This window comes from Anomalospiza imberbis, chromosome 8 (assembly GCF_031753505.1).
Source record: "Anomalospiza imberbis isolate Cuckoo-Finch-1a 21T00152 chromosome 8, ASM3175350v1, whole genome shotgun sequence".
In the NCBI taxonomy this organism is placed as follows: Eukaryota; Metazoa; Chordata; class Aves; order Passeriformes; family Viduidae; genus Anomalospiza; species Anomalospiza imberbis.
In genome coordinates, this window is record NC_089688.1 from 23239060 (window position 1) to 23266450 (window position 27391).

Sequence of the window (27391 nt, forward strand, 5' to 3'; positions counted from 1 at the left end):
GTGCTGTGACCAGCAGTGGTTTATATTTGGAAGATGCACACATTCTGCTTGAGATGTGCCTGTAGAGGGAAAAAGCACAGGCAGCTTCCTGCTGGGTGGCCCTGCGAGAGCACACTGTCCTGTTGCCTTCCGTTCCTGCTTTGTTGCACCACGTCATGGCAATCTGCCCCAGAGCCCCAGGGACACAGTGTGACAGTCACAGGCTTCTCCACCAGAGCTGCAGGCCAGGAGCAGCATGGCTACACCTTGATCCTGTCACACTGGTAACCTTGGGGACCATGGACAGGCTGCTCACTGTGGGGTGACAGCCCTGGGCAGGGCAGCCCTTCAGGTGGGTGAAGCAAGGGGCACTTCCCCGAGGCAGGGGAGGGGCCCCAGGGCATGGCTGGAGTAGTGCAGCTCACCAGCAGCCCCCAGCAAAACAGCACAGAGCAACTTGAGGTGCCCAGGCAGAGCCTGGGGAAGCCAGCACCTGCAGAGTTAAATCCAAGGCACTGGCACATTAAACAAGATCAAGAAATGTCCAAATATCTCCCGTCTGAGCTGTCAGTTAGGAAATGCAAACACACAGTATTTCTCCCAGTCCACAGGGGGAATAGAAAGCAGATGTGACTGTGCAGCTAATGAAATATATTCTGAATCTCAAACACTCTCCAGCGCTGCTGCTTTCTGTCCCTTGAGCACAAGCAGCCTGACCTGTCCTTTGCTCCCAGCACAATCCTCAGTCAGAATCCCTGCTTGCTCAGCTAACTGGATGCTAATAATGAAGCTGGGAATTTTACTTTGGTGATATCAATGTGAAGGGGCTGCAGTGGTGGAGCAGGATGGAGGAGCTGTGAGAAGGACAAGAAACTATTTTGGAAAATAGCTGCAGTGCAAGGGCCAGCCCAGAGATTTCCTGCATTTCTGGAGCTCTGCAGCAGTTTGGTGCTGTCTCATGGTGTTAAACTCCAGAGGTGACAGAGGGACAACAGGCAGAGAGGACCATATCTACACTCCTTTTCTTTATGAGAAGAAAAATGATAGCAAAGCGGGACAGGCCTGGCTGAATATGTTGCCAATGCTGACCTCCGACTATCACCATCCAGGCCTCCTTTTGCATTGCTATCTCCTTCAGAGTGCCTCCTTTTACCTGCCTGCTTATATGCACCAGAAGGCTTCTACAGTGAAACCATAAGCTGGTACAGGACAATAAATCCTCCTTTGTGGTCCCATCCTCCTTACTGGGTTAAACACCAAGGCTGCTAGAGGGAAGGAGTGAGTCACACTGCAGATGTTGAAAGATTTATACCTCGATAAAACCTTGACCTCTTGGATAAAAGGCAGCTGTGGACACAGACTGCACCCTCAGCTCAGGAAGCAGCAGAGCACAGCTATTTCTCCATGATACTGCCTTTCCTTCATCTTTATGCTGGGGAGAACTTGAGCTTCCACACAATGAGACAAATTCCCACCACTGGACTGGCTGTTTTTTTCCTTGGTGTAGATGCTGGCCCATGCAGCAGAGATGTAGAGCTCCTTGAAAACAGACAAAGTTGCTGCACATGGAGAAGTTTTGCTAATGATGCTTATCTAGATGCTGCAATTCATTAAAAAGTAGGCCAAAGAAAAAGTAGCCAAAGAAAAAAAAGTACCCACAAACCCTAATTTTCCTTTAGCAGGAATGCAAACATCTCCTTTTCCAGACTGAGAAAGAATGCTATCATTCAGCAAGAAGGAATCAATAAGCAATTCAGAGCAGAGTCTCTTCCGGCACCTTTGGCTCGGTCCAGCCAACTCTCTCTTTGCCAGCTCTTGGCACGGACACCTCTTTAAGAAATAAAGAGCTTCTTCCTGCAGCGAGTGACCCACACAGAGCCCTAACACAGCAGCCAAACAGATGTTTCTGAATGATCAAATGTCCCCATCACTGGGATTTGACGCTTGGAAGCAGAGTTTATGTCAAAATAGCGTAAGCAACGCCAGCCCATTTGTGCAAGACTTCAGAGGCCTGTGGGAATAAGGATCACTTGGCAAATGCAGCACAACCTGCAAACAGGGCATAGCTTGGGGTGGGGTGGGAGAATTTTCATTGACCCTGGTCTGTTCCAGCACTTCCAGCTGAGCCAAAGGGCTGCAGAGCTGGGGGCTCAGGGGGAAAGCACTCCTACAGATTGTGCAGGGGTCTTCATCCAAAACCCAGCCCAACCAGAGATGAGCCTGCAACTCTGTGACAAGCAATTACATCCTTATAAAAGCAGACATTGTGCTGGCCAGAACTGACATAAAGCATAACACGAAGCAGGAACAGTCCATGCTAAACATGTGCTTAGACAGCAGGTAAATACCCAGAAAATGTCAGAGTGCAATTCCAGGGTCCCAGGTACACATTCACTTGCTGATGGCAGCACAGCTCTTGAGGTGCTGTATCAGTTCTGAAACAAGAGAGGCCCAAAGTCCATTCCTATCACAGCAGGGTTACTCTGCTCCTTTGTCTTTGAATCGAGAGGCAGCTGCTGCCTGCCTGCATGCCAGAGCGCACAAGGAGAAACAAGTTCTTGGCTCTCCAATGTCCAGAGCAGCCTTGCAAATGCTCTGACAGACACGTAGTCATTCCGTGAGATGATGCACATGCAGACCCAAGTGTGGTCTGTAAGAAAAAGCTGTTTGGAAATGCCATTTGGAAAAGCTGAGATCAGACTGAAAAACGTGGTTTGCACTGAGGCTCAGAACATCATTAAATTTAAGCAAATTTTCAATGGAATTACAAAAAAAACCAAACAACAACAACAACAAAAAAAAGCCCTAAGCCCCAGATATGACACCTCATTAGCAAATTCCTAGTCTACCAATGAGACCTGAGAGATGTATGAATAAGAATGCCTGAATCAAGTCAAAATGGTTCAGCAAGCCAAAACATTAAGGCTAGATTCTTAAGGAAGCAAGGATTATAGGATTATACAGCGACTCCATGTCCTCTTTACCCCCTACATCCTCCCCTGATAATTTCTTATGCTCATCAGCTTAACTTCAGCCACATTTGAGAGCACTGGAAGTCTCAAAGATCCCAAACCCCTCTCTGTTTCAGGCTCTCAGGTACGCAGGTCACACATCCTCATGGGCTGAGAGAAGCTGAGCACTGCTCAGCAGCACCCTGCTGGACACCAGAAAATCCATTCAGAGGACAGAGGTTATGGATGCCTCAACACCAAGGGCTCCAAAGCAGCTCTTACAGGAACACACAATTTTTCTCAATCTTTGCCAAGTCTCCACCACCCACTTTTCTACTGTTAATGTTTCCTTTGGAAGAAAACAGACATTTAAAGCTTCCATTTCCAAATAGACTATTTTACCACACAATTAGGAAATGCAAGTTCTCTTTTCTACTTTGGGAAACGTTTCTTTGCTGTATTTGACACAAATACACTGTTTTACATTAAATCTAAGCCCAGTAAAGATGGCGATACAGCTCCAGCAAGAATTCTGCAGTTGCAGGGCAGCCAATCAATACTGCATTTCACCTCAGATGTGATTACCATTTCTCTCTCAAAAATAATAAAATTTAATCTGTCCAGTGATTAAACCTGTATCTATGGCAGCGTTCTGAAACCTCAGTCAATGTAAATATCCTTTGGCTCATTCAATAAGGGTCTCTTAAAGATGACACGGTAAAATTCCATTTGTGGCCACCTTGCTTCTCTCTCTGCTGAGCTAATTAGTGTTACAGAAGAATCACAAGGTAGAAAAACCAAATAAAAACCAGAAGTGAAGAGAATGCACCATTTGCAACACTTCTCCATCTCAGCAGATATTTATGACAGCCTAAAATGTACATTTTAAAGAACCTTAACACTCAGGCTGGCCCTTGGTGCACTCTATTGAGTATATTAAAAGATTGATGGGGACAATGTGACAATCTCTTTAAAAGAAAGGCATGCAATGCATAAAAACTCCTATATATCTTAACAGTCTTTCTCTCAAGTGCTGGAATGAATCCCTCCACTCATTTGTATTGACCACTAATTTCATACTAATGATATTCCACACTGAAAAATAGTAAAACCAAAAATGCTAGGGATGTAATTTTCCTAGTGACTGTTAAAAATATATTAATGTAAGTCATTGCACATAAATGATTAATGATTCCCTGAAAATAAATTCAACATAGACTAGTATTAGACAAGCTTGAATGGCTTTTCAGTAAAACTCTTTGGTTGTTTCACATCTACAAAAATAAGCTTTAAGAGCTCCCCTGGCTCACGCATGCCACAGTCTGGTGGCAGTGCAGAGCCAGGCTGGGTGCACTGTCATGTTCAGGACATAAATGACAGCTATCCCTGGCCACTGCAGGTCCCCTCTGCTTAGAGGGCTCAGCTGCACATTTCACCAGCCTCTTGAACCTTATCTTCTTCTTGCACTGAACCTGTACTGAACACAAAGAAAACAAGCAGAATGTAACCAATGGGACTCTGCTCACAACTTGAATGTAGCTCGATTCTGCATTTGTAAGAAATCTGGAAACTAAGGCTCATCATCTCCTCTTGCTGGGAATTAGCAGGTCTGTACAGAACTCAAATTATACTGCATTTATAAGCAGTATTTAATAAGGATCTGTGTTAGCCATGATGCTATTAAGAAGACAATGAGAAAGGAAAACCAGAATTGTCTCATCAGGTACAGAAACAATAGTGTATGTAAAACAATGAATGAGTCCAAGCACACCTTCCCTCACTTCCAGAGCACAAGGCTGGCTCATGTCCCACGAGGGCAGAGATGCCATCCCATAGACGGCCTGCTGTTACTGATGCTCTTCTATCATCAGGACCAAAAGGGGCTGGAGGCAAGCCAAGGTTAGAAGGAGACCAACAGAAATAAAACAGCAGCAGGAGAGCTGAAAGAAGATTGGCACATTTTAAAGCAAGCAGGCTGATTATGCAGGAAACCACAGAGCCTCAGCTCAGCTTTGGCAATAGCTAAAGGTCACACTGCTGCACGGATGTGCCCCAGGGGACCGGCAGCGCTGGAGAGAAGGAACACATCAGCGCCTTCAGGTGAAAAAAAGCAGGATGTTCAGCCAAAAAACTATGCTAAAAATACACTTTCTAAAGGCAGGTGAGGAAGAAATAGAGAGAAGTGGACAAAAGGGAAATAACAGGTCACTAAGCATTCATGTCAAAAATACCACAGGCTACAGACCTTCAATCCTCCTCATTAAGCCACCAAAAGGGGTGAAGAAGGGAGTGTTGGCCTTCAGCATTTTAGCTGGCATGTGATTTATCCTACAGGAAAATCCTTTAAAGATATCCAGGAGGTTCTTTTTTTTTTTTTGAAAAGCAGAATTTGACACTGACATTCGTGCCAGTGGCAGCACAGCCCTCTTGGGGCCCTGCAAGTCAAATGCATCCTAGAATGACATTGATTTGAATTAACTATCAGCTTCTATACAGCTGTTAAACTCTGCACATGAGCCCTTCTGTAGATGTGAAGTTCAAGCCAGGGTTAAGGGCGAATTTGCAATGTACAATGTGACCATACTGATAATGATTTTTTAGCACAGAGCTAGAAATTTGAAAACAAACACCTGAGTGATAATGCAACAGGAAAGGGCAATACTGAGTATTTGAACCAGATGCCTTGATTGCAGTGGCAGAGAAAGATTCAGGTCACAGGGACTTGAGAACAACAGCCATAAACATGAGAGACAATAACTTGAGAGTTTGCTTTCACAAAAAGATGTTCTTGTTGATGACAAAAGGGGTCCTTTAACTACACACGATTTATTTCTCCTGTATTCTGTGGAAAAATCATCTTGACTTCTTTACTGAGCTATTTCTCACCAAAATCCTCATGAAAAGGAGAGTCCCAGAGATTTCATGTTAGTCCAGCTAACAATACCACACAGCTCCAGTAGAGACTCCGGTACTGAACTACCCTTCACCATTCAGCCTCTTAATTGAAATTTGTCATTCTAACAACCCCAGAGCACATTCAGCAGTTTTGCTATCATCTACTATAATTCTGAGGCTGACATAGGAAACATGGCATAGAAACACAAGGGCTCAATTTTAAATTGGCTAAAATAAAGTTTATTTTACTGTTACAATATATAATCTTTTATCAACACAACTCACAAGGTGTTTACAAAATAATCTCATTTTCTGCTGCATTTTAAACACTACTTTTATACAAACTTTAAAGGTAAAATAGGAATTTGTAGCTAAAAAGGCTTTTTGTTACATTTTTTAGAAGCATCATGAGAGTTACTTCAAAGAAAACATTTTTTTTATTATGGTGCCACCTTCACAGACAAAATAACGTTTATTGTAAAGACCTGAGGGAGGATTCATGAAAGCTTTCTTTAGACAAAGGATGCCAGTCCTCTTAGGCTGACAGTGAAGAAATATGTTTGAACCCTTGCAGCCAGGAGGGCCAGTGGAATCTGGGGGTGCATTGGGATGAGTGTGGCCAGCAGGCCAAGGGAAGTGATCCTACCCCTCTACTCAGCCCTGGTGAGGCCACATCTGGAGTGCTGTGCCCAGTTCTGGGATCCTCAGAACAGAAAGGACAAGGAGCTCCTGGAGGGGGGTCCAGCAGAGACCACAAGGGCTTGCTCTGCTCCTTAGGGACACTCAGATGTCCCTCACTGCTCCTGGCAATGTCCCCTCCATGCCTGACTGGCTGTAAAGGGCTTCCAGATCTGGATGGAGCTTGGGGCTATTGCTCAGGTGTCCCCAAGCTCCAGAACCCCTGTACAGCTCAATCAAACCCTCACCCCTGGACTTAGCTCAGTTGCTGCTGCTGCCTCACCAGCGGACTGAAAGAAAGAAAGGAAGTCTGAAAGAAGGAAGAAATTCTTTACATTGAGAGTGGCAGAGCACTGAACAGGCTGCCCAAGGAGGGCGTGGAGTCTCCCTCTCTGGAGACATTCCGAACCCACCTGGACACATTCCTGTGTCTCCTGCTCTGGTGACCCTGCCTTGGCAGGGAGGCTGGACTGGATGGTCTCCAGAGGCCCATCCAACCCTAACAATTACACCTAAGTTCTGTAACTTAGGTGCTCTGAAGTGCCTTACAAAGGAATCTCTTCCCTTTCCCTGCACTGACTGTAGGGAAGGGAAGGAGCCTGGTGCCTAATGGAAGCTCTCATGACTCCCCACACTGATGACCCAGTAATGCAGCATGACCATAACACACAGAGCCCTCTGGTCCTTAATGCTGCACAAGACAACATGGAAATCTTAAACAGAAGAAAACGTGAAGTGTTACAGTTGTCACAAAACCTAGGATTTTAACATGTTAAAATTAAAGTCACCTAACGTCCTCTGTGAATCTGGTAGTAACAGGCAGGTATTACATTACTTAACCCTGATCTCCACTACAATGCACTAAAACACATTAGAAAGAGTGGAAAAAGTGACTGTTTCCACAGCTGCTGGAGAGGTATGTGCTAAAGTGAATGGATTTATGCTTCTGACAGTCAAGTCAGTTGATGGATTTTACAGGATAGCAGATTGACAGTGATTACTTTATATACAGCGAGCAGGTAGAAAGAGGTGCTACTTTTATTTTTTTTTTTCATGCATAGTTTAACCAGCTTACAGCCAGCTCATCTCCATTCAGACTAGAGATGCATGATCCACCATTTGGTATAAGCCAAACTACCAGCAAATATATTTCCAGTGCAAACAAAATTGTTTTTCTTCAAGAAAAACAACAAATTTAATGCTAATTCTCAAAAAACAATGCTTATGCTGCATTATTTTCTACCTATTTTGGTCTGCATTTCTGAAGTTTCCTTCCTCTCCCCCAAATCACATCCAAAGACAGATGATCACAGTATATTTTTTTTTTAGGCAAATGACTGTCTCTTCCCCAAAACTAATTATACTGCTCATTGAAGATCATCCCTGAGAGCAGTGTTCTAGCTAGACACTTAGCCAGAGAAATCTCAGAGCTTAGAGGAAAAAAAGGCTGTTCACCCTGTGAAATCTTGTGGTTTTAGAAAGTAAAAAAAAAATTAGCTACTTGGAGCATTTAATTTCCCTGAGCTGAGTGAAATTTGAAGATAGTAACATGAAGCATAGCAACATCTACAGCTGTACTTACAGGAGCTGCAATTTTTTACAGTGGTGAAGTCAGACGTTACATTACAAGCACACAGCAGTTAGTGGTGGTTCCTTTCACTTGCTTCCTGCCACAGGAAATGTGATGGCTTCTTTGGTGAGAAACAGCACTGAAGAAGCTCCATGACTTCAGGTTCTTTTGCCTTCTGATATTCCAGACACCATTAAGTTAGTGGAGACACCACCAGGCCATAGTGCAGTACAAGTAGACCATCCTAGAGAGAAGAGAAAGAAACTGTCTCATAATAGCACTTTCCCTTCTCCCTGAGGCATTTCTGTCACCACCTGGTACCACTGCTGCATGGCAGGACCCCAGCTACAATCTCACCATTTCATAATGTGTCCCTTCCATATGGAGCATGCAAGTTTTGAAGTATCAAGGCAAGTAACTTGCCCCCTCCTCTTTGAGATGGAAAAGGGTGTTTAAAAAAAAGTAAAATTTGATACTGCTTTTATAATAAAGTTATAATGGCATTATCATCATACAATAGGTTCTTGTTTTCAAGTGGTGCTGATTTCCACATGGTATTGTGGAGCAGGAAAAAATGTAATCCATTAAGTAGATCTTGAAAGTGCTGCCAAAAGTTGTAGCACAAGACTCCAGACTACTACTATATATGTTTATTAAATAATAAATGCATTAGATAAAAAAAAAAAACTCCAAATGACAAACTGTTAGTTTATTAACTCATATTTCTCCTCTTCAAAGACTGCTTGACATAATGAAAATCCCTTTCACCTGTGAAACAGGACACTTCTGACCCACTAGTCTTACTTATGTCACTTAATTCACAGGCAGCTGCTAAAAGGCCTAGCACTTAGTCTGCTTCCACCACAGACCCACTGGGAATCTGACATTGCATTATATAGACAGACTTTAAAAAAAGTTCTTTTTTGAAGAGAGAACTACATTAGTACCAACTGACATGTTAGAATTTTTACTATATTTTGCTTCAGATGTTTTTATCTGTTAAGACACAGGATGTAAGATAATGTATTATTACCAACTCACTAGCTTTTCTTCATTATCTCACCCTGTTAATAACCAGGAACCCATTGCTAACTCCTGAAAGGATACAGGAGCTTTAACTCACTAGGTGATTAGCATAAATTGGGATAGCAGCATTGCAAGGCAGAACAGGTTAAGATGTTACTCAGGAACCTCTTGGCACATGAAAATGTTACACCTTCCCAAAGGTATTTATTCCTTGTGCCCACTAGTTCCTTCAAAAGCGAAAACAAGACACATTCAAAACTTCATTTTTGGAAAAAAAATGTGGTCAAAACCAGTTTTTCCTCTGTTTTCCAGTTTCTTCAAGGAAATAAATATTTATACAAGAAGAAAATGCTACAATGTATTTTTTGATGAATAACTTTGAAATGGTACATTTGGCAGTAGGACATTGAAAGGAAATAGCCCTGTTAAACCCAATGCCAAACCCACTGCAAATCCTTCTCTACAAAGAGAAGCTGAGAGTTACCCCAGTACTGGCACTTCTTGTAGATGTCAAGGTATTTTGACATTTCTGACATTGGGTGGTTGGTTAAATCTTCCTAATTACCTGAAAGTAGGATTTCTCGCTCTGTTTAGGGCAAAAACATAAAAACCTCACTGACAGAATTTATATAATAAGAAACAACTTTATTTTTTAAATATTTTAAACAGTGTAAAACTTGTAGACTTTACTGCAAGGAGTGATCAAAGACACTTAGAGAGACTTCTAAAGGCTCAATTTTGTTACCAGTGTAATTATTCCCTTGTAAAGTATTACACATTTCTATCTATGTTCAGCTGCTTTCTCTAGATACTGTTGTTAAAAGGAAGTCCAAACAGAGAATGAGCTCTCACTGCCCATTACAAATCTCAAGGCTAACTTAGGCACAAAAGAAAAGCAAAGCTCTCCAGCGTCCTTTGACACACGTTTGTGACCTTGACCTAAAAAAATGCAAAGGATCCCACCTGTTACACCCAACTGTAAAATTTAGAGTGGAACTGACAGCCCAAAACATGAGAGCATACACCCCTTTTGATGTTCTAAGAGCAGTGGCAACAAAAAGTGCCCCACTTCCCAAATGCAATAACCCCATAGCAAAGAGTAAAACACTTCCATAGGAAATGTGTGCTAGAAGGTCACAGTAATTAAATTAGAGCACAGTTCTTCCTGCCTAGCTCAGGGGACCAAAAAACCAGCACAATAGCACTGGGTTACAAAAAGGTGAGAGCTACAAAGAGACCATTATGGTCTGCCAAACCTCTGTGCCAAGGGCCAAGGACATCAAGGAAGCTGCTCCTTTTAGCTTTTCCCATGTGTGAGCTCATTATATCCATCAGCAATGCAGAACTCTGAGAGGGCCCAGTTTTAGACAAGTGAAAATAACCAGCAGCTTGGATCAGGTTGCAGTTGTGCAGCAGAGGGGAGGAAGGTAATACTGGGAAGAAGTTATATTCCCATTTAGTTAATAACAAGCTTCCTTTCTCAGCTACTTGATCAAAGTCATAATTACAGGCAGATCTCAATGCCTGGTAACAAAACTGAGCCTTTAAAAGTCTCTCTAAGTGTCTTTGATCACTCCTTGCAGTAAAGTCTACAAGTTTTACACTGTTTAAAGAATTTAAAAAATAAAGTTGTTTTTTATTATATAAATTCTGTCAGTGAGGTTTTTATGTTTTTGCCCTAAACAGAGCTAGAAATCCTACTTTCAGGTAATTAGGAAGATTTAACCAACCACCCAATGTCACAAATGTCAAAATACCTTGACATCTACAAGATTAAACAAGATTTATTCCTGATTGTTTTTTAGCCTTCTATCAACTACTCAGAAATGAGCATGTTAATTGCTTACATTCAACCACTAAAATTAGTTGCCTATTTACTTCAATTAAAACAACCCAAATAGGTTACTATGGGATCAGTGTTGGGAATATTTATTTTATGATCAGATCACATTTGGTCTTCCCACACTTGTTGGAAAGGCAGAAATGTATCCAGAAGAGCTAAAATCCTGCTAGCTTGCACCTCAAGGAGACTTTCATTTACTCAGGCTCTAAGGCATCATTACACAGTGCTAGTCAGTAGGAAAAAAAAATACAACACCCAAAACCTTCACAAACAAATCTCAAGAACCATTCAATGTAAGTAAAAGCTGCTAAGAGCACCACAGTGATTATGGTTCAGAACAATAAATCATGCACAACATATGTGATGCTGCAAATGCTACCAAAGAATGCAGGTTACGATTAATATATTTGCCAAAGAGAAACTTATCTGCATTTTTATAATCACTTTTCGCAGCAAAAAGAATAACTGCTGACATGAATGAACTTGCAAGTGAAAAATGTGACTCAGAATAGCAGCTATTTTTCTCCTCTAACAGTGGTTGTACTCATCTAAATAAAAGAACCCAATGTTTATTCCTTTAAATGACTTTCTGTTGCAGAAGTAGCTACTGAAGCTGTTTTCTTTGTATGAAGCATCTACAACGAACCTCAGAAACCTGTAAATGACAGCAGCAGTATTGAACACTGTCTCAGCATTCTGGTGAGAACTGTTAGGGACATTCCAAACTCCGACACTGATTTGGAAAGGCTGGAAAGTTACAAAGGCACAAGATGCCCTTGGAGTTTAATGTAAAATTCATCAAATGTTCCTCTGTACTTGTAGTTTCACTGGCCAGGACAACTGTGCCCCTTATTGAATTTCAGATCCTGGTGAGAAACAAACAACCCTCACCATATTACACTTGACCCATTCATTGGGATTTTTTTTTTCATGGCTAATTATCTAAAAATATTATCCAAGGTTTTTAAATCATAGAAATGCATCCCCTTGATTTCTAAAAAAATATTATAATGTTAGACGAAAGAACATGAAAATGTCACAATTATTTCAATACAAAAAAAGGAAGCAACATTCCTACTGTAACTATTTGGCATCCTTAGATTTCTTCTAACAATATAAAGAGAAATTAAAGATGAACCTGGTCTTTCAAATTTCCTGTTGAAAGCGATTATGAAAGAACAAGACTTTACAATAAGCCAAGATGTTTCTTTTCTATTTATTTGTCCAATAGAGAAGCCTTGGGAGAATTAACTGCTAGCATACTGATTTGGTAATAAATCAGTGAACATCACTGGAGAATGCATCCCAAGACAACTGCTCTCTTCGTGGAGCTGCTGACTGGTACTTTATCACCAAACATCAATCAGGCAGACCCAGTTCTGACAAGAAATGAAACTGCTGCAGTATTCCTTGAAGTGCTACCCCAAGAGCATTTCTCATACATTAAAAGCTTTTGTGCTAAGCTCAAGTCTAAAACCATACATCTGACTATACCCCTGGACTGAGAAATATATCATCCCCTGCCATTTACTGAAGCTTTTAGTAGAGGGCACTTCCATCACTTTGTGCTGATTGCTGAATTTACTTACAATGACTCATAGTGTCAGAAACAAGTTGGATACCAGTACCCACTTTCTCCCAGTTTCTATCCCCCGCTCCCCAAACTGGATTAGGCTACGTTTTCATTTCTTCTTCATGCTATTATAAACCAGCTGAGACATCAGGTGTGGCACTTATTCCCTTCAACTGCAGAAACAGCACAAGCCTCACAGATTTTAATGTCTGCCAATATTAAGATGAGCCAAACACCTCTGCCCTGACTCTGGGACCCCTCCTAGTGATTCAAACCAGGTACAAGTGATGCAAAGTCCAAGAGATCTAAAATTCAGCTTTTTACTTCCTGCCCCCAACACAGAAGCCTTCCTGTAGCATAAGAGAGCTCAGCAGGAATTTTAAATGTAAGTGTTTGTGCATGTGTGTGCACAAACAAGTGAGGAGAGCTGATTTTGCTACTATTTCAGCCCTTCTGCTATCTGCTAAGATTGTTTTCCAAACAAAATACCAATCTAATCCTACTTCTTCCTACTGTACTAAATACTAACTTTTCAGACTAAGATTCAATTTACCATATATCACAATTTTACATCTCTATCTTATGATGCACTTGGCAGAGTACTTGTTTCTGCAGTACTTCTAATATGGTGTGGTCCTTTAAAGATGCTTTGAAAAGATTCACAAAGAATTTTAAAAAATTGCATTCTTATTTGCAAAGCCAGCAACACTAAGGACAGCAAATTATCAACAAGAAATAGCTGTCTATACACTCATGCTGTGACCAGAGGCAGTACAATATGCATCAGGCACATTTACTGCATTCATTACCCTCTATCTATGGTTTGTGTTTTTATAAGCAAGTTTATTCTCCTGACCCAGTCACAAGGATAGCCTTATTTGGGATTTGTCCTCTGATTTCCCACAGAGATGCAATTGCCAGAGAGGAAAAACAAAAAAATTTTAATTGAAAGAATGGCTGTTACATTTTATCACTGGTAAGATAGCAACTTGTTCTGGGGGGGGGGGGGGGGGAAACAAAACCCAGCACAAACCCCTCATATCCAGAACATCATGAGACCAAGAAGAACATGGTACACCTGTCAACTCACAAGATAAAAATGATTTTGTATAAACTGGAGAGATTTTTCTTAGTGACTTCTTCAGACAAGCTGGTGCTACCTGAGGGCTTCATAGAGATCCTCTGTTTTGAAACAGAAAACCTGGGACAAAGGCCCAGCTGCCACGTACCTGTACTGCACTCTCTCCTATGACCTGACGAATTTCCCTCAGTGTCTGGTAGTGCTCCAGCAGGTGATCACCACATATTATATCCACCTGTGAAAAAACACAAGCATGGCTAAGGCCAACTTGCCTTTGGAGTTGCAAAACAGTATCCGAGCCCTTTCAATTTTATTAGCAGAGTTCAATGCTAACATGTTAGACTCTAAAGCCATCTTTGCCTCTGTTGTCTGAACATATTGAGCATTCATCTAAAGCCTTTCATGGCCCTGACCTGGGCTCACTGCTGAACAGAGAGGACAGTTTATTGTTTCACTCAGTTTGGTGTGTCCACTGAAACAAGCTATTTAGTAATAGCTGTGATGAATTTAATGGGAACTTAGATCATGTATTAAAACGATCACACAAACATCTGCCATCATTCATTAGTTGCAAAAGAGGGAAACTTGTTTGTGCCACCAAAAAAAAAAAAAAAAAAAAAAAAAAAAAAAGAGCCATTGCCATGCTCCTCCTTATCTTGAGGGAGAAAACACCTGAGTATTTCCACTTAATACCGTGGAAGAAGTGCCTTAATAGAAAAGAGTATCTTGGTGCATGCCATTGTCAGCAGTTACATCACGGTCCTCTTTCAGCATGCACTCAGTCAGTATTCTTGGGGTGCAGCTGCAGGGCATACTCAGCAGTTCCATGCATTGTCCTCTACTGCAGCTGAACTCTGTCAGTGGTGCCTGCAATTCCATAGGAGGCACTTTCATTTAGTAACTGCCCACAAAAACAATAATTTTGTGGAAAACACAAACCTTAATCAGGTATTTTGAATTCCTTGCCTTGATTATTATGAAAAATAGGCTTCTCTCTAAAGTTACCATGTATTTACAGTGCTTAACATAAATGCAGTCTCTAATATTCCAAATTTGAGCAGCTAACACAGCACTGTTTTCCTCTCTCAACTGGAGCTTGCTTACATTTTCCTCATGAGCAATTTCTAGATAAGGAAATGAGAGTGCTCTCATTTGTGAATTGACAAGACCTCAAAATTGAAGATAAGAGCATTGACAATGAGCAGTCCCACAGTTTTCTGCAAGGGAACTGCCTGAGCTCTGTCCCTGCAGCAGTGGGGGAGCACACTGCAACATCATGACGTATTGTCTTACACAGCCACTTTCCACCACAGCATGTGCTCTGTGCTGCAGCTGTTCCACTCCCCCAGATTTATCTTCTTCTGCAGGCTGACCCACTACCTCTCTCTTGCTCTTCATGGAAAGATTTAGTCAGATTTATGCTGGCAGACCACATTGTTCTGAGACTTGGGAAATGCAGGAATTCTACTCCTCAGAGGTTCAAAAAGGACTAATTTACTGCACCACCCGTATTGTATGAGAATGAAGCAGAATACTCTCTTCGTGTTTGATTCTTAATGTGCAGAAGATGTAAACTGCTTAGTTGCACTTCTGCTTTTGGCTTCCAGGAGGAAACCAGGAAGTAAAAATCTGTGTGGACATAACAGTAAATACTGATTAGCTATTGATCCATATATACTCATATATTTAGCATCAACATTTGATGTATTTAACACAGTACTTGGGAAATGTATTTATGTTCCTTTTGGAAAACTGTCTGCAGTTCTTTCTGCTAACTTCCATGCATTCTTAACCTCTAGAGTTATTACTGCACAAAGACAAACATGACTGCTTTGCCTTCCAGACATACGAGTTTAATTACTTTTGCTTTGTAAGCTTACTTCTACAATTTTTATAGCATAAGGCACTGAAAACTCAATCTTGCTCCCAATGAAACATATCACATAAATGTTTTATATATTCTACACAAATAGAAAATCTAATCTGTTTGACCAATGCAGGATGCAGACAGTTGCAGCTGCTGATAGTCTCTCAGAATTAGAATGCTTGTTTGAAAGTACACTGTTATACCCGCTGCTCCAGTTTCAAACAACAGTCATTAAAGAGCCAGTGTCTAATAATAAATTGAGAAGAGTTGCTTACATTTACTGTTCTCCAAATATCAAATGCTTAATTTCCTAATTCCAGCCCCAAAGCCTGAAATTTTGCCTGCTAATTGTTATGCTAGCACTCATTCTATAAGGACAAGAGAATAAAACATACAGTGAAAAAAAAACTCAGGTCAGTGCAAAAATAAGTTGTGAAATGTGTCTCAGAGGAATCCTTGTGTCATACAGGAATTAATATGCTCCATTACAAAAGAGGCACTGGCACCATCAGTGCTAAGAATTTACTAGAATTTTAAATGACTGGTAAAATTGAAGCCAACTAACTAGTACTGACTGCCTGAGACAGCAGCAACTGTAGCTTGACATTTTGTTGAAAAGAAGCATGAAGGTGAATCTGCTGAATACTCAGGTACTTCTGTTAAAATTCTTATTAAAATAAAGTAGGTTTACCATTATGCCATTTCTTTTCTTTTAGTGACATGTCTGCTATTAGAGCTATTTCTCTAAAAGCCACCATAACAGACAATTATAAATTCATGCTCACTAAGTAAGACAGATACAAAAATAGAAAAAGTTCATGCAAGGGACACCTCACATAAGACTCATCCTAAGGGAGAATTTGGCCCAGAAAGCAGTAGGCTTCAATCAGTATTTTCTATACCAACTCATACTACCCAGGGAAGGGCAAGGAAAACACAAAGTTTTAGAGACTGACATGAGTATTTGAGCTAGTTATTTAAAAAGCTGTTAGAATTTCCCATTTCCTCTAGCTGCTGTTTTCTTTTCCAGAGGCCTTGGATGCTTTTATTCCAGGGTCCAAGACTGGCATAAAGAAACAGCGTCAACCACTACGCTGTGCATGAGCACACAGTCCTGCAGTTCACACACTTTTAGGAATGCACATCTGGTAACAGAACATTTCTGTTCCATCAGCCACATTAATGAATTCCAAGCAGTTGAGCTGCAAGTCTTTCAGCAGCTTCTCTCATCCTTACAGAAGAAATAGCAGGAAGAATACTGCTGTTGCAGGAGGAGCTCAAAGGAAATCACACTCTAAAGAAAACTTCTGATGCCAAAGACAAGAATCTACTGGGTTCCAAACACTACAACCTGTATTTAGCTCCTATCAGATGTTACCTACTTAGCTATTACTGGCAATTCCAGCTTCTAAAATATATATTCACTCTCTCCCAACAAATTCCAGCAAGAATATTCAAGAGAGACCTTGTAATTAGAAGTATACATAAAAGCATACAGAAAATTAGTTGTTGCCCAAAGCCCAGAGTTCAAAACAAAGCACGAGAAAGAGGCAACTACAGTCTGCCAGCTCAAGTGGTAGATAAAAATAAATGAAGCCTTAACCTTCAGATAAACTAGGGAATTTAAATCATAATCCATTTACAAACACAATTACAGAAGTCTGAAAGCAATTTGAAGTCTCAGATTAGAAAAAAAAGAATAAAGGCAGTAGCTTCAAAACTGCTTTTTAGACTTCTATATATACTGCCACACATGAGCCAGATGGCTTATTTCACATTTTCATTAACCTAAATCCATTGCACTTGTGCATGTCAACGAAGAAGGGCAAATACTAGCTCATATTCCACATGAAAAGATTAAGTCAGAGATGTCCAAGCAGAGCCAGGAGTTCAGGGACTGAGTAACATACCTTCTATCACTTGGTCACCAAATGAGCTCTAACAGGGAATGACTGAAACATTCTCAAATAGTATTTTGCAGACTGTCAAACTAAGCTGATATTCAGTGGAACTGACTGCACTCACAAAACAACCACACCTAGTGTCCTTACGAGACGTTCCAACAACGAAACCAAAAGTGCAACTGATATACTGAGGAAATAAAGGAGGAAACACTCTGTGCCTTCCTTACAGTCAAAGTTTTTGAAGTCCCACGTAAGACACAATTCAACACTGTTGCAATAAATTTTCTGTAGGTAAATGTAGTAAAAAGTACTGTAAATGTAGTGCATTTTAGCTCAATATGTCTGAAACGCAACTTTCTGAACAAAACTTCCAAGCTTCCCAAGGAAATCAAATTCTTGGACTTCAGTTCCAAACTAAACACACCAAACTCAAGACATTTTATATAAAAATTGATTGTTTTAGGCAATGAAGAGAGTTGGAAATTAAGACTAAAGAAGTAATATTAAAAGGAAGAGCTTGTTGTCCAAAGTTAGTATCTATTTCTTTTTAACATACTTTGGGGAAGCTGACAGGAAATGAACCACTGCAGTCCTCATCACTTCCACATTTCTAGAGCAAACTAAAAAAGCAGAAAAGAATCTTCTACATTTAAATTCTTTGCACATATGGTTTGTAACCTAGTTCTCTAAATTTTTCTGCTTGTACTAATTCAGAATCAGGTTGTCCCTAATTTTGTTTTACAGTTTATTAGCCATCCTGGGAAGCTGGAGTAAGACACGATTCATTAGGCTTATTAATCCTCAATGACATATCTGACATCTCTTTCACTTTCTGCATGTTTGCCAACAAACCATCAGCTTCACCCTTGCACTTTCCCAACTGAATGGCTGCTGAAATACGCTGAAGAATTGGAAACTGTTTTTGACATGCAGTTCCTCTCAAAATGGTTGAGAAATATGAAGCTAAATTCTTTTGTACCATATTCTGTTCCTTTGGATTCATATGGAGGGAAGTGTCTGTATTTGCATTCATACACATTTCAACACATACATCCATAGTATAATTCTTTCTTAGGCCTTGTTTGCCTTCAGTTAAATTTTATTATTCTTCAGCTTGCATCTGTCTCTGCCTTTGCAGGCTCCCACATTCCCACCTTCCTGTTTAGCTTTACCTTTGAAGCAGCAGAATCCCTTGGCTTTGAATTTCTTTGGCTGAAATTTTACAAGGCATTTTAGAAATTCTATCCAGTTAGTGCAGTACTATGAAAATCTGAATAGGTTGCAAATGAATTAGAAGTGTTGTTCCTTGCAGATCACAAAATTACTGATAATTCATTTTTCAATCCTTACTGTATAAAAAAACCTCTAACATTACCTCTAGAATCTAATGAACAATGGAAATGTCTGTCCAAAGCACAGACAACTTGTGACTGCTACAGCAAGTGATGTACCTGACAAGCAGGGTCTAGATCCATTTTTCTTCTGAGGAATTTCTCCACATGTCCAATTGTCGCCTCCCCGGAAACACGCACAAACTTCTTTTCCAAAGGCTGCACAGAATAAATAAAGGTTTTAAGTTAGAGTTAAGTTAAAGTCAAGGGTTTTGGCACTAATCCCTCCAAACTCAAGCAGCAGCCCAATAACAGGGAAACAGCTTACATTTTTGAACCCTTCTCTGATCTACCTGCAGATTACCTCATAGGGAATGGACTAAATACGTTTAAATGTAACAGATGCTGTTTAAACATTTAAAAAATAATAAGCAACTCACTATTTTTAAAATGTTTTAAACAGCCCAATGTTCTGTGTGGCCCAAAAACCCCAGGAAAAACAAGGCAGAAAGAAGGGCAAATATGAGACAGAAAGGGTAGGAGGTGATACTGAACATGAAAAAAGATGATGAAAAAGATACTGTGGAATATGAGGATAAAAAGAATAAAAAAATGCTGTGTAGGTGTGATGTCATACAACAATAGGTTTAAAATACACTGTAATACAAGATTGGTTATTATTATTTTGATGAGAGCTCCAGCTGCACTCAGTACAGAAAAACCAAACTAAATTAAAATACTCAGATTATAATTATTCCTGAACTAAACTGTAAGACAAAAATTGAATCACATTTGTACCTTAAAATTCCCTGTGCCTTCATTAGCTCTGAAAAAACAAAAGAGTAAAGAGTCAACATTGCTAAGATTATCAGTTATTAATATCCTCAAGCTCTTTATTATAACAGTGACTTATTGATTTATGAGTCTTGCATATCCAACTTATTTTCCCAACTCAGGCTCCTCCTTTCATTAAATTGGTATACATAAAATAATATTGGATTGAATTTATATATCTTTTTCTCCTACCCTTTGTATTTCTGCTCCATTTTTCTTGTAAATTCACCTATTTAGGATATTAAGGTTTCTATAAATAAAATGCAAATAAAAACCAATGCAGCCTAAAGCCATTTTTAAACACAACATAACACTAATTTTCATAGGAGTAGGTTGCAATATTGATGCTGCTTAAACATCCATACATCATGATCCTTGATATTTGGAACCTTAACAGACAGTACCCAAGAAGTTACTGACAGGACACACCCAACACCTCAGGGGTTCCCTGGACAAGATGTTGGCCTTCCAGACTGTTCATATGAAGCACAGTATTATAGTATATGAAGCACAGATAGCATAGAATTAATGCTAATTCTGTCTAGGAACTCAGGAAAGCAGTATGTGTTTCTCTGGAATTTGAAATACAAAGGTGGCAAATAACCAAATTTCCAGATGGCTTCAGCCCAGGTTCACTGATTTGCACGGCCTGAGCATGTGATCTACCACTGATCACCTACCTCCTTCTTGTAGTGCAATGTGTAAATTTCTCAATTAATTCATGCAAATACACGACATTTCATTATTCTTGCAATGCATTAGCAAGTACGTACATATGAGAGAGGAAACAGTGCAGTATTTTCACTGCACTGGAGATGGCAAAAAATCAAACATTGCTGTAAATCAGCTGACCATTTGCTATAGCAAGCAAATATAACACTTGTGCAGACCACACATTAACGTGGCACTTCAAGTCACTCTGATTGAGTATCTCCACCTCTAAATATGTACCAGGTATCAGACAGAGCCATGCGAATCTGTCAGGAACTAAGAAACAAACATTTAAAAAGCTTTTCACTACAGATGTCATTTTCTTTGATACAGTTCCACAGCCACCTGCAACAACATTATAAACTGTAGAGACACAATGTAGACAGTCAGACTTTCAAGGTAACAATTTTTTGGCAGGTCCAATCTGTTCCAAGTTTTCTTTCTCCAAAATGCTTTATTAATCTCTCATTGCCAAGACAATCTCTTTGATTTTGACCATATAAATTATCAAAGGTTAAAAAAGTCACTAAAATAAAATACAAAGTAGATGTTGTTAAGCCATCATCTTTTTTTGTTAGAAACATTTTGTGCTTCCCTCCATATAAATAACAAAACCACAGTGGACAGTTCCACATGGTATAGATGGTATTTGCACAGTATTGCCTGCTTTGCTGCCAATGCTGGACATTTAAAATAAACTACCAAAAAAACAAATAGACGGATTCAAGTCATCTTGTTTCTCAGGCAGATACAAGTTTACTTGGTTTGAGGTCTAAATTGACTTCTGCAAGTCAGGCATGAAGAAAATGAAAACTGAAATTAAGGCAGCTACGTGGATTCACAATGTTAAAAACTTTCTATTATTTGAAAACCACTGAGAATTTTGTGTGAGCACATCCAGCATTAACGGTGCTGCCACCTACAGGGGTCAGGGCCTGAGACTGCACGAATGTGTTAAAAATCAAACACATCTACACTTTGAAACTATACTTCCTAGGAAGCTACATATTAAACATTTAATTATCTGCATCATCCACCTGTGCATATTGCTGTCAGTATTGCACTGTAAGTTAAAACTGGCTCCCCACTAATATTTGAGATGGAAGAAATGCACATTTAATGAAAACCAATAGCCAGTTAATGGTTCATCACATGCTAGCAGCACCCTCATGTCAGTCAGTTGCTCTTACATTTGCCCACAACTCACCCAATAAACTCCAGAAGTATGGAAATGTCAAGTTCTGGTGGGATCCGGAACACAGAGCCCAGAACTTTTCGGGGTCTTCCTCTGCTCGGTGGAACTGGCTGTGGGACAGCTAAAATATTCAAGTAGCCAAAATGCAAAGATAACTTAAAATAAAAGCAGCATAAGATACTAACATGCACTGAGCAAAACAGAATAGCTTACCAGGTAAAAAAGCCCATACAATCCATCCTCTTCTTTTATTACTAAATCAGCTCTTCCTACATTCTATGCTGTGTATCTGAATCAGAATTTTAATAGCTTTCAGCACAGCACTCTCCAAAGAGCTTTGTTTGATAGGAAGACACAAAATAATTAGAATAATCCTCCACTGTTCAGCAGACTTCAAAGTTCTCATTTTTACTCCTTTGTAATGTCTATTAGTTATTAACAGCCAGAAAATAACATTAATGCATGTTTTATATATATTTCCTGGTTGTAAGCAAAATATGTAGTTTAAAATAATTCAACCATGATCAGGGTGTAAGTGTTGCCAATTCACCTGTTTTTGTAATCTGAGATCTGTGACAAGTTATAATTTCCAGATAATTAAGAAACCCATAATTTCCAGTAGTACTTCCACCTTCAGTGGTGAACTAATATTTTAAAGAAAGCCCTTAAGAATAAATTATGTGGTAAGTATTTTCTTAACAGTGTTTCTTAAAGTGATTACAGCTCACCTGGTTTGGGCACTTCTAATCCTCTTTCTTTATAGAAGTCATGCATTTGTTTTTTCTCTCCTGAAAAAAATGCACAATACAGATTGAAACGTTTCAGATGCTGAGAATATCCATTCTCAGTGACCAATTTTTAATGGTTAGAGCAGCAAAAACTTTCCAAGTTTCTACAGACTTTCACCATCACTAATATTTCATGAGGCTGAGATACTTAGGAAACGCAGAGTAAAATTTTGTTAGCAAAAACTGGGAGAAAATCAGAGAAACTGGCCATAAATAATACTGAAATAGCTGCAAGAACTAGTATCCTTCTGGCTGTCATGCCTTGTGACATGACATAGTATTTTATAACCTGTTCACACAGAGCACAGTACTTTTATACTATATCTGTATATACACATAGACATTTATATGTTAATATATTTTTTACATATATGTTCATGGTATACAAAGCAATACCATCTACAGTCCATACATATCCACTGGATTGTATATTTCACTCAGCCCATCCAGGGGGATTGCGCAGAATCATTGGCTCCCAAAGTTGAAGATAAATGAGCTAAGACAGTAAACACATCTAAAATCAGACAAGTAAATATGGCAATGAGGCAAAAATAAAAGCATTTAGGAGAACTGGTCTTGGCATTTTTTTCTACTGAGCCAAGTGAACTGTTTACACAGAATGATATGATATAGTTATACTGAAGAGGAACAATTGTGAAATATTATCTGCATATTTATCTGGATGCAGTGACAGCTGTGCTTCATGAGATAAGGTACACACCACTACCACAATAGCATTTAGCAGCCAGAAAGATGCCAGTTGTCACAGTTAATTCATTACAACTTAAAACCAAACATCACAAAATTGAAGAGTCCAGAGTAGTAACAAGGCTTTGAATTACTCTGTTTTCTGTTCTTTTCAATCTCTAGATAGTAATGTAACAGAGAAAGGGACTCACTTTCCTCCAGGTTGACAACTAATTTATAGACTATATCTTGCAGTTGTCGGTCCAGTCTGTGAAATAGGAAACAACAAAAAAGAAGAGTCTTTGGTGCAAGACAAAATGGTTTCAGTAAACTGTAACAAAGATGCCAAACATAACATTGAAATGGGATGTACATGGAGTGACAGCACCACCTTTCATGAACAGTTCAAGAAACTAAAACTCAATTTTTTGAGTTAATAAATATACCATACCAAAAAGTCTTCATCTTAAAAGGAAATCAAAGCAAATGCCTAAGTGTTTGTATCACCTGTAACACTGAGCAAATGCATAAAAATATCTAGGGCAGGGTTAACAAACCCTAGAAATTGATACAAACTAGATTAAACAATAAAGAGAGTATTTTTATTATTATTGTAGTGAAACTCATACTAGTGAAGAACACAATGTGTTTCTTGTAACCATTCCTTTGTTTAAAATAGGAAAGCACTACGAGTCTGTAAAACAAAACAAGAGCAACTAGCAAATCTATAAAAATGGGACAAATTTATTACCTGATATTATAGAGGGGCTGTGTCTGATGCACAACAATATTGCACTTTGGACATCTGTTGCTATAGTAGAAGTGTCTCACGATGCAGCTTTTACAAACTGTAAAGAAAAGAAACCCCATAGGAGTCACATGTCCATTACACAGTGCCATCTGTTCAGCAGAAGGGGTAAATACACCCAAGACTTTCCATAAAAAATTTGTCAGAGACAAAAAGAAGTCACTGAACACTCCTAATCCAATGGATGCATGAGTGAGTGTTCAATGTGTGTGTAGAGCGTGAGCAGGGCTAAGGCAGAATATTGACAGCTGAAAAGCATCCTACACTTTCAGTAGAAACAAGGTTAGAAATCATAACTCTGCCATTTTCGTTGTGTTTTACAAGTCCTTTAAAGACTTGGAAGGAATGCTACTAAGTGGAAATACCTAGAATAAATAACCTACTATCAAGTCATCTCCCCATCCGCGTGAACAGAGGAAACTTTTCCGTAACATTTACCAGGAAGGTTCTAAGACACCACCACAGTTGCATTTGCAGCTCTATGCTGTCTTCAGTAACAGCTGACCTCTTTGTAAATTGCAAACTGTGCTGAATACTTCGTACTAAAGAACAAACTAGGGAGTAGTGCTCCACAAAGGGGGAAAAATAAAGGAGAGAGAGAGAAAGTTTTCACTCTATGCAGTGTGAATGTTTGGGAGATCTAGTAAACCAGGATTCTTAGATTCAGGTAAGAACATGGGAGTGCCTAAAAGAGCTTCAAGGAAGGTGTTTTATTAGTTTGGAGAGAAAACACTTTTTAGCACTGGGAAAATTGATGGCACTAGGATCCAGGGGGGAAAATAACAAGACAAGCACAATGAAATCAGTTATTTATTTCCCACCTGTTTCCATTCATCAGGTTATGGACAAACTGTCCCATGGGTGCAGATCACTGTTTCTGTATCTGTAACTCCCACTGAAGCTTACAGGATTTTGTGAATTTATAAGCTCACATCAACAACAGCTTAGGAAACTTTCCAGTCCATTAAAAGCAGAGCCACTCAACTTTCTTTTCTCAGTTATACACTCAAATTCCCAGAGCCTACTTAAATTTAAAAAATTAAGAAAATATATGTAGTAGTTCTGCTTTTGTCTTACTTGGGCTTTATATTTTCCTACATCTTCTTCCTTCTTAATATGGAAAGCTGACTTCATGATTGATTTAATAATTTTCTGATGCTTAAAATACCCACAAATATATCTTTGCTTAAGGAACAGAGTAAACACAACACATGTTCACTTTGAACAGAGAATTATTTTTCTGAACTCAGAACATTTCAAGAGCTGAATTGGTTTGAATTTGCAACTAAACCCTTAGACAGACAATACTGACAGATACTTACAGGTGTGCAGACATTCTGTAATAGTTGTAGCATCGATAAAGTAACCTTTGCAGATGGAACACAGGATGTAGGGCGTCAACTCTGTGAGGTTTATCATACGCTGCAAACAAAAATTGGTGAGAGCTTGAATACACAGGCTAAGCCATGAAATTCCTTGACTGCAGCTTCCAAAATACCATAGCTTTAAAACCAAGAGGAAAAAATGGGATCATTATGTTACAGGAATGGGTTTTCCTAACACATCAGTTGCTTCTCATACAGAGCTTATTTTCTTAAAGACTTTTACCTAGTCTTCTAAATTGAGCTTTTTGGCAACAGTAAACCAATTTGTTTGATGAATCATACCTAAAAAGAAAACTTTAAACAACAATTTTGAGAAAAGTTCTTTTGGATAAACTCTTTTAACCAAATATCACACAGCCAGCAAGCTTGAACAGGATACGGGTGGCAAAAAACATCATTATTTGAAAGTGATCAGCAATGCTCAGTTGGAGTCCCAAATCAAGATGCAGAGAGAGTTTGTATGAGAAGAGGCAGTCATCTCTTGTTTGTACACAGTTATGGATTATACAAATACACACAGAAGCAAAGGCTGAAATTTCACTGCTTTGAATCCTGGTCACGAAGAACATTTACCAGGAACACACACAAGTAGTTCCAAAACAGCTTTCCTGGCTGAATAACACTATTTCAAAAAAGAACAAATTTCTTCAATAGCGACGATCTGAGATGTGTCTGAAAGAGGTGACACATTAGATTCTTACGTTTCCTCTCGTCTCAAAGCCCGACTAAAGGGCTTGCTTTCCCTCAATAACACCATTCATTTCGCCCACGGGCCAGCGTCTACCACCTTCGCAGCCACGCCGAGAGTTTGTAAGGGCTTCACTTAAATGAGACAGATAAAGTGAACTCGGGTAATAGTAAAATAAAGATTAAAATTACATTTTAAAAATAGTAAAAATAATTAACAGTCCATTACCATACGCGGGGCACGCCGGGAGCGGGGCCTGGCGTGCCCCGGGCACCCTCCCGCCCCCTTTACCTCCCGGTCGTCGTCCGAGTCGAGCTCCCCATCATCCGTTCCGAACCGAGCCCTGGTGTCGCCCTCCATCTCCTCCTCCTCCTCCACCTCCTCTTCCTCGTCGTCTTCGTCGTCGTCGTCCTCGTCGCCGCTGGACTCCGAGCGACCGCGCTCGAACTCGAAAGGATGGGAGCGCGACCCCGAGCAGCTGGGGGCCCCCTCCATGTCCCGGTCCTCATCGGCCGGGCCCACGCCCTGGCCCGGACCCGGACCCGGACCCGGGTCCTGGCCCGCGCCCGCTCCATCCCCGCCCGACAGCGCCGGGACCCCGGATCCGGTGTCTCCCTCCATGTCCACGGAGCGGGGCTGGCACGGGTCAGTCCGCGGCCCGGGGCGCATGCGTGGGGCGCCGCGGGGCACGCTGGGAAATGTAGTTCTAAAGAACGCACGGCTGCGCTACCGCACGTGCGCTGAGCCACAAGCGGTCTACAGGTTATAGCCCCTGGTTTTGGGGTTTTTTCCCCCCAAGGACCAGCCAATTAACGGTTAATTTTCCCCGAAAGACTCAATCACACAATACTAGTTTCATCCAAAATAAGATTTCAATTCTGTAAAATAATTAAATAGTTCGGGTTGCAAGGGACCTTAGAAATCACCTAGTTCCAACCGCATGCCATGGGCAGGGACGCCCTCGAGTAGAACGAATTCTTGAAAGCCCCATCCAACCTGTCCCGGAGCACTTCCAGGGCTGGGGCATCCACAGCTTCTCTGGGCAACCTGTGCCAGTGCCTCACCACTCTCACAGTAAAGAATTTCTTCCTAATATCTAATCTAAACCTGCTTTCTGTCAGTTTAAAGCCATTCTCCCTTGTCCTGTCACTACATGTCCTTGTCCAAAGTCCCTCTCCAGCTCTCTTGGAGCCCCTTTAGACACTGGGAGGTGCTGTAAGGTCTCCCTGGAGTCCTTTTTTCTCCAGGCTGAACACTCCCCGTCCCCTCAGCCTTTCGACGAGTATCACCGAATCTCTGTCTAACAGACACGATTAAAAGAAGCAGTATTAGAAATATCTGGACAACTCAGCGGCCCATCCCCTAAGGGCACACAGTGCCAAGGCCAGGCTCGGCGCAGCCAGGGAGCCCCGCAGGCCCCACCGGCCCCTTGCCCTCACAGCGGCCCGGCGCCGCCGCCCCTCGCCGCGCCCCCGCTGCCACAAAGCGCTCCCGCCAGCGTCGCAAAACGACGCCGCGCGTGCCTGCGGAGGCAGCGGCGGCGGTGCCCTTCCTTTGCCCTCACTGTCGCGAGGGCGGCCGCGCCTGGCGGCGGCCG

The 27391-nt window shown here is 40.6% G+C and overlaps 1 protein-coding gene across 1 annotated transcript; it reads right to left on the reverse strand.

Moving 5' to 3' along the window:
- Positions 1-6042: 6042 nt before the first annotated feature.
- PCGF6 (polycomb group ring finger 6) lies at positions 6043-26478 on the reverse strand. Its single transcript, XM_068197950.1, has 10 exons — positions 26086-26478; positions 25044-25143; positions 23665-23761; positions 23126-23181; positions 22167-22226; positions 21451-21559; positions 19497-19524; positions 18819-18917; positions 13745-13831; positions 6043-8317 (listed from the first exon to the last, which is right to left on the reverse strand). Exons 1-10 carry the CDS (start codon positions 26461-26463, stop codon positions 8267-8269), a joined length of 1065 nt encoding a protein of 354 aa, XP_068054051.1. The 5' UTR covers positions 26464-26478; the 3' UTR covers positions 6043-8266.
- Between the last annotated feature and the right edge of the window lie 913 nt (positions 26479-27391).

What these genes read in the sequence shown, in the direction of transcription:
- PCGF6 (XM_068197950.1), bottom strand. Translation starts at nt 26,463, where the DNA reads ATGCGCCCCGGGCCGCGGACTGACCCGTGCCAGCCCCGCTCCGTGGAC. An exon ending in AGTTGTCAACCTGGAGGAAA is followed by an intron (nt 22,227 to 23,125) that starts GTGAGTCCCTTT and finishes CATTTTTTTCAG; the next exon opens with GAGAGAAAAAACAAATGCAT. An exon ending in ATACTTCTGGAGTTTATTGG is followed by an intron (nt 19,525 to 21,450) that starts GTGAGTTGTGGG and finishes TTGTTTTTTCAG; the next exon opens with AGCTAATGAAGGCACAGGGA.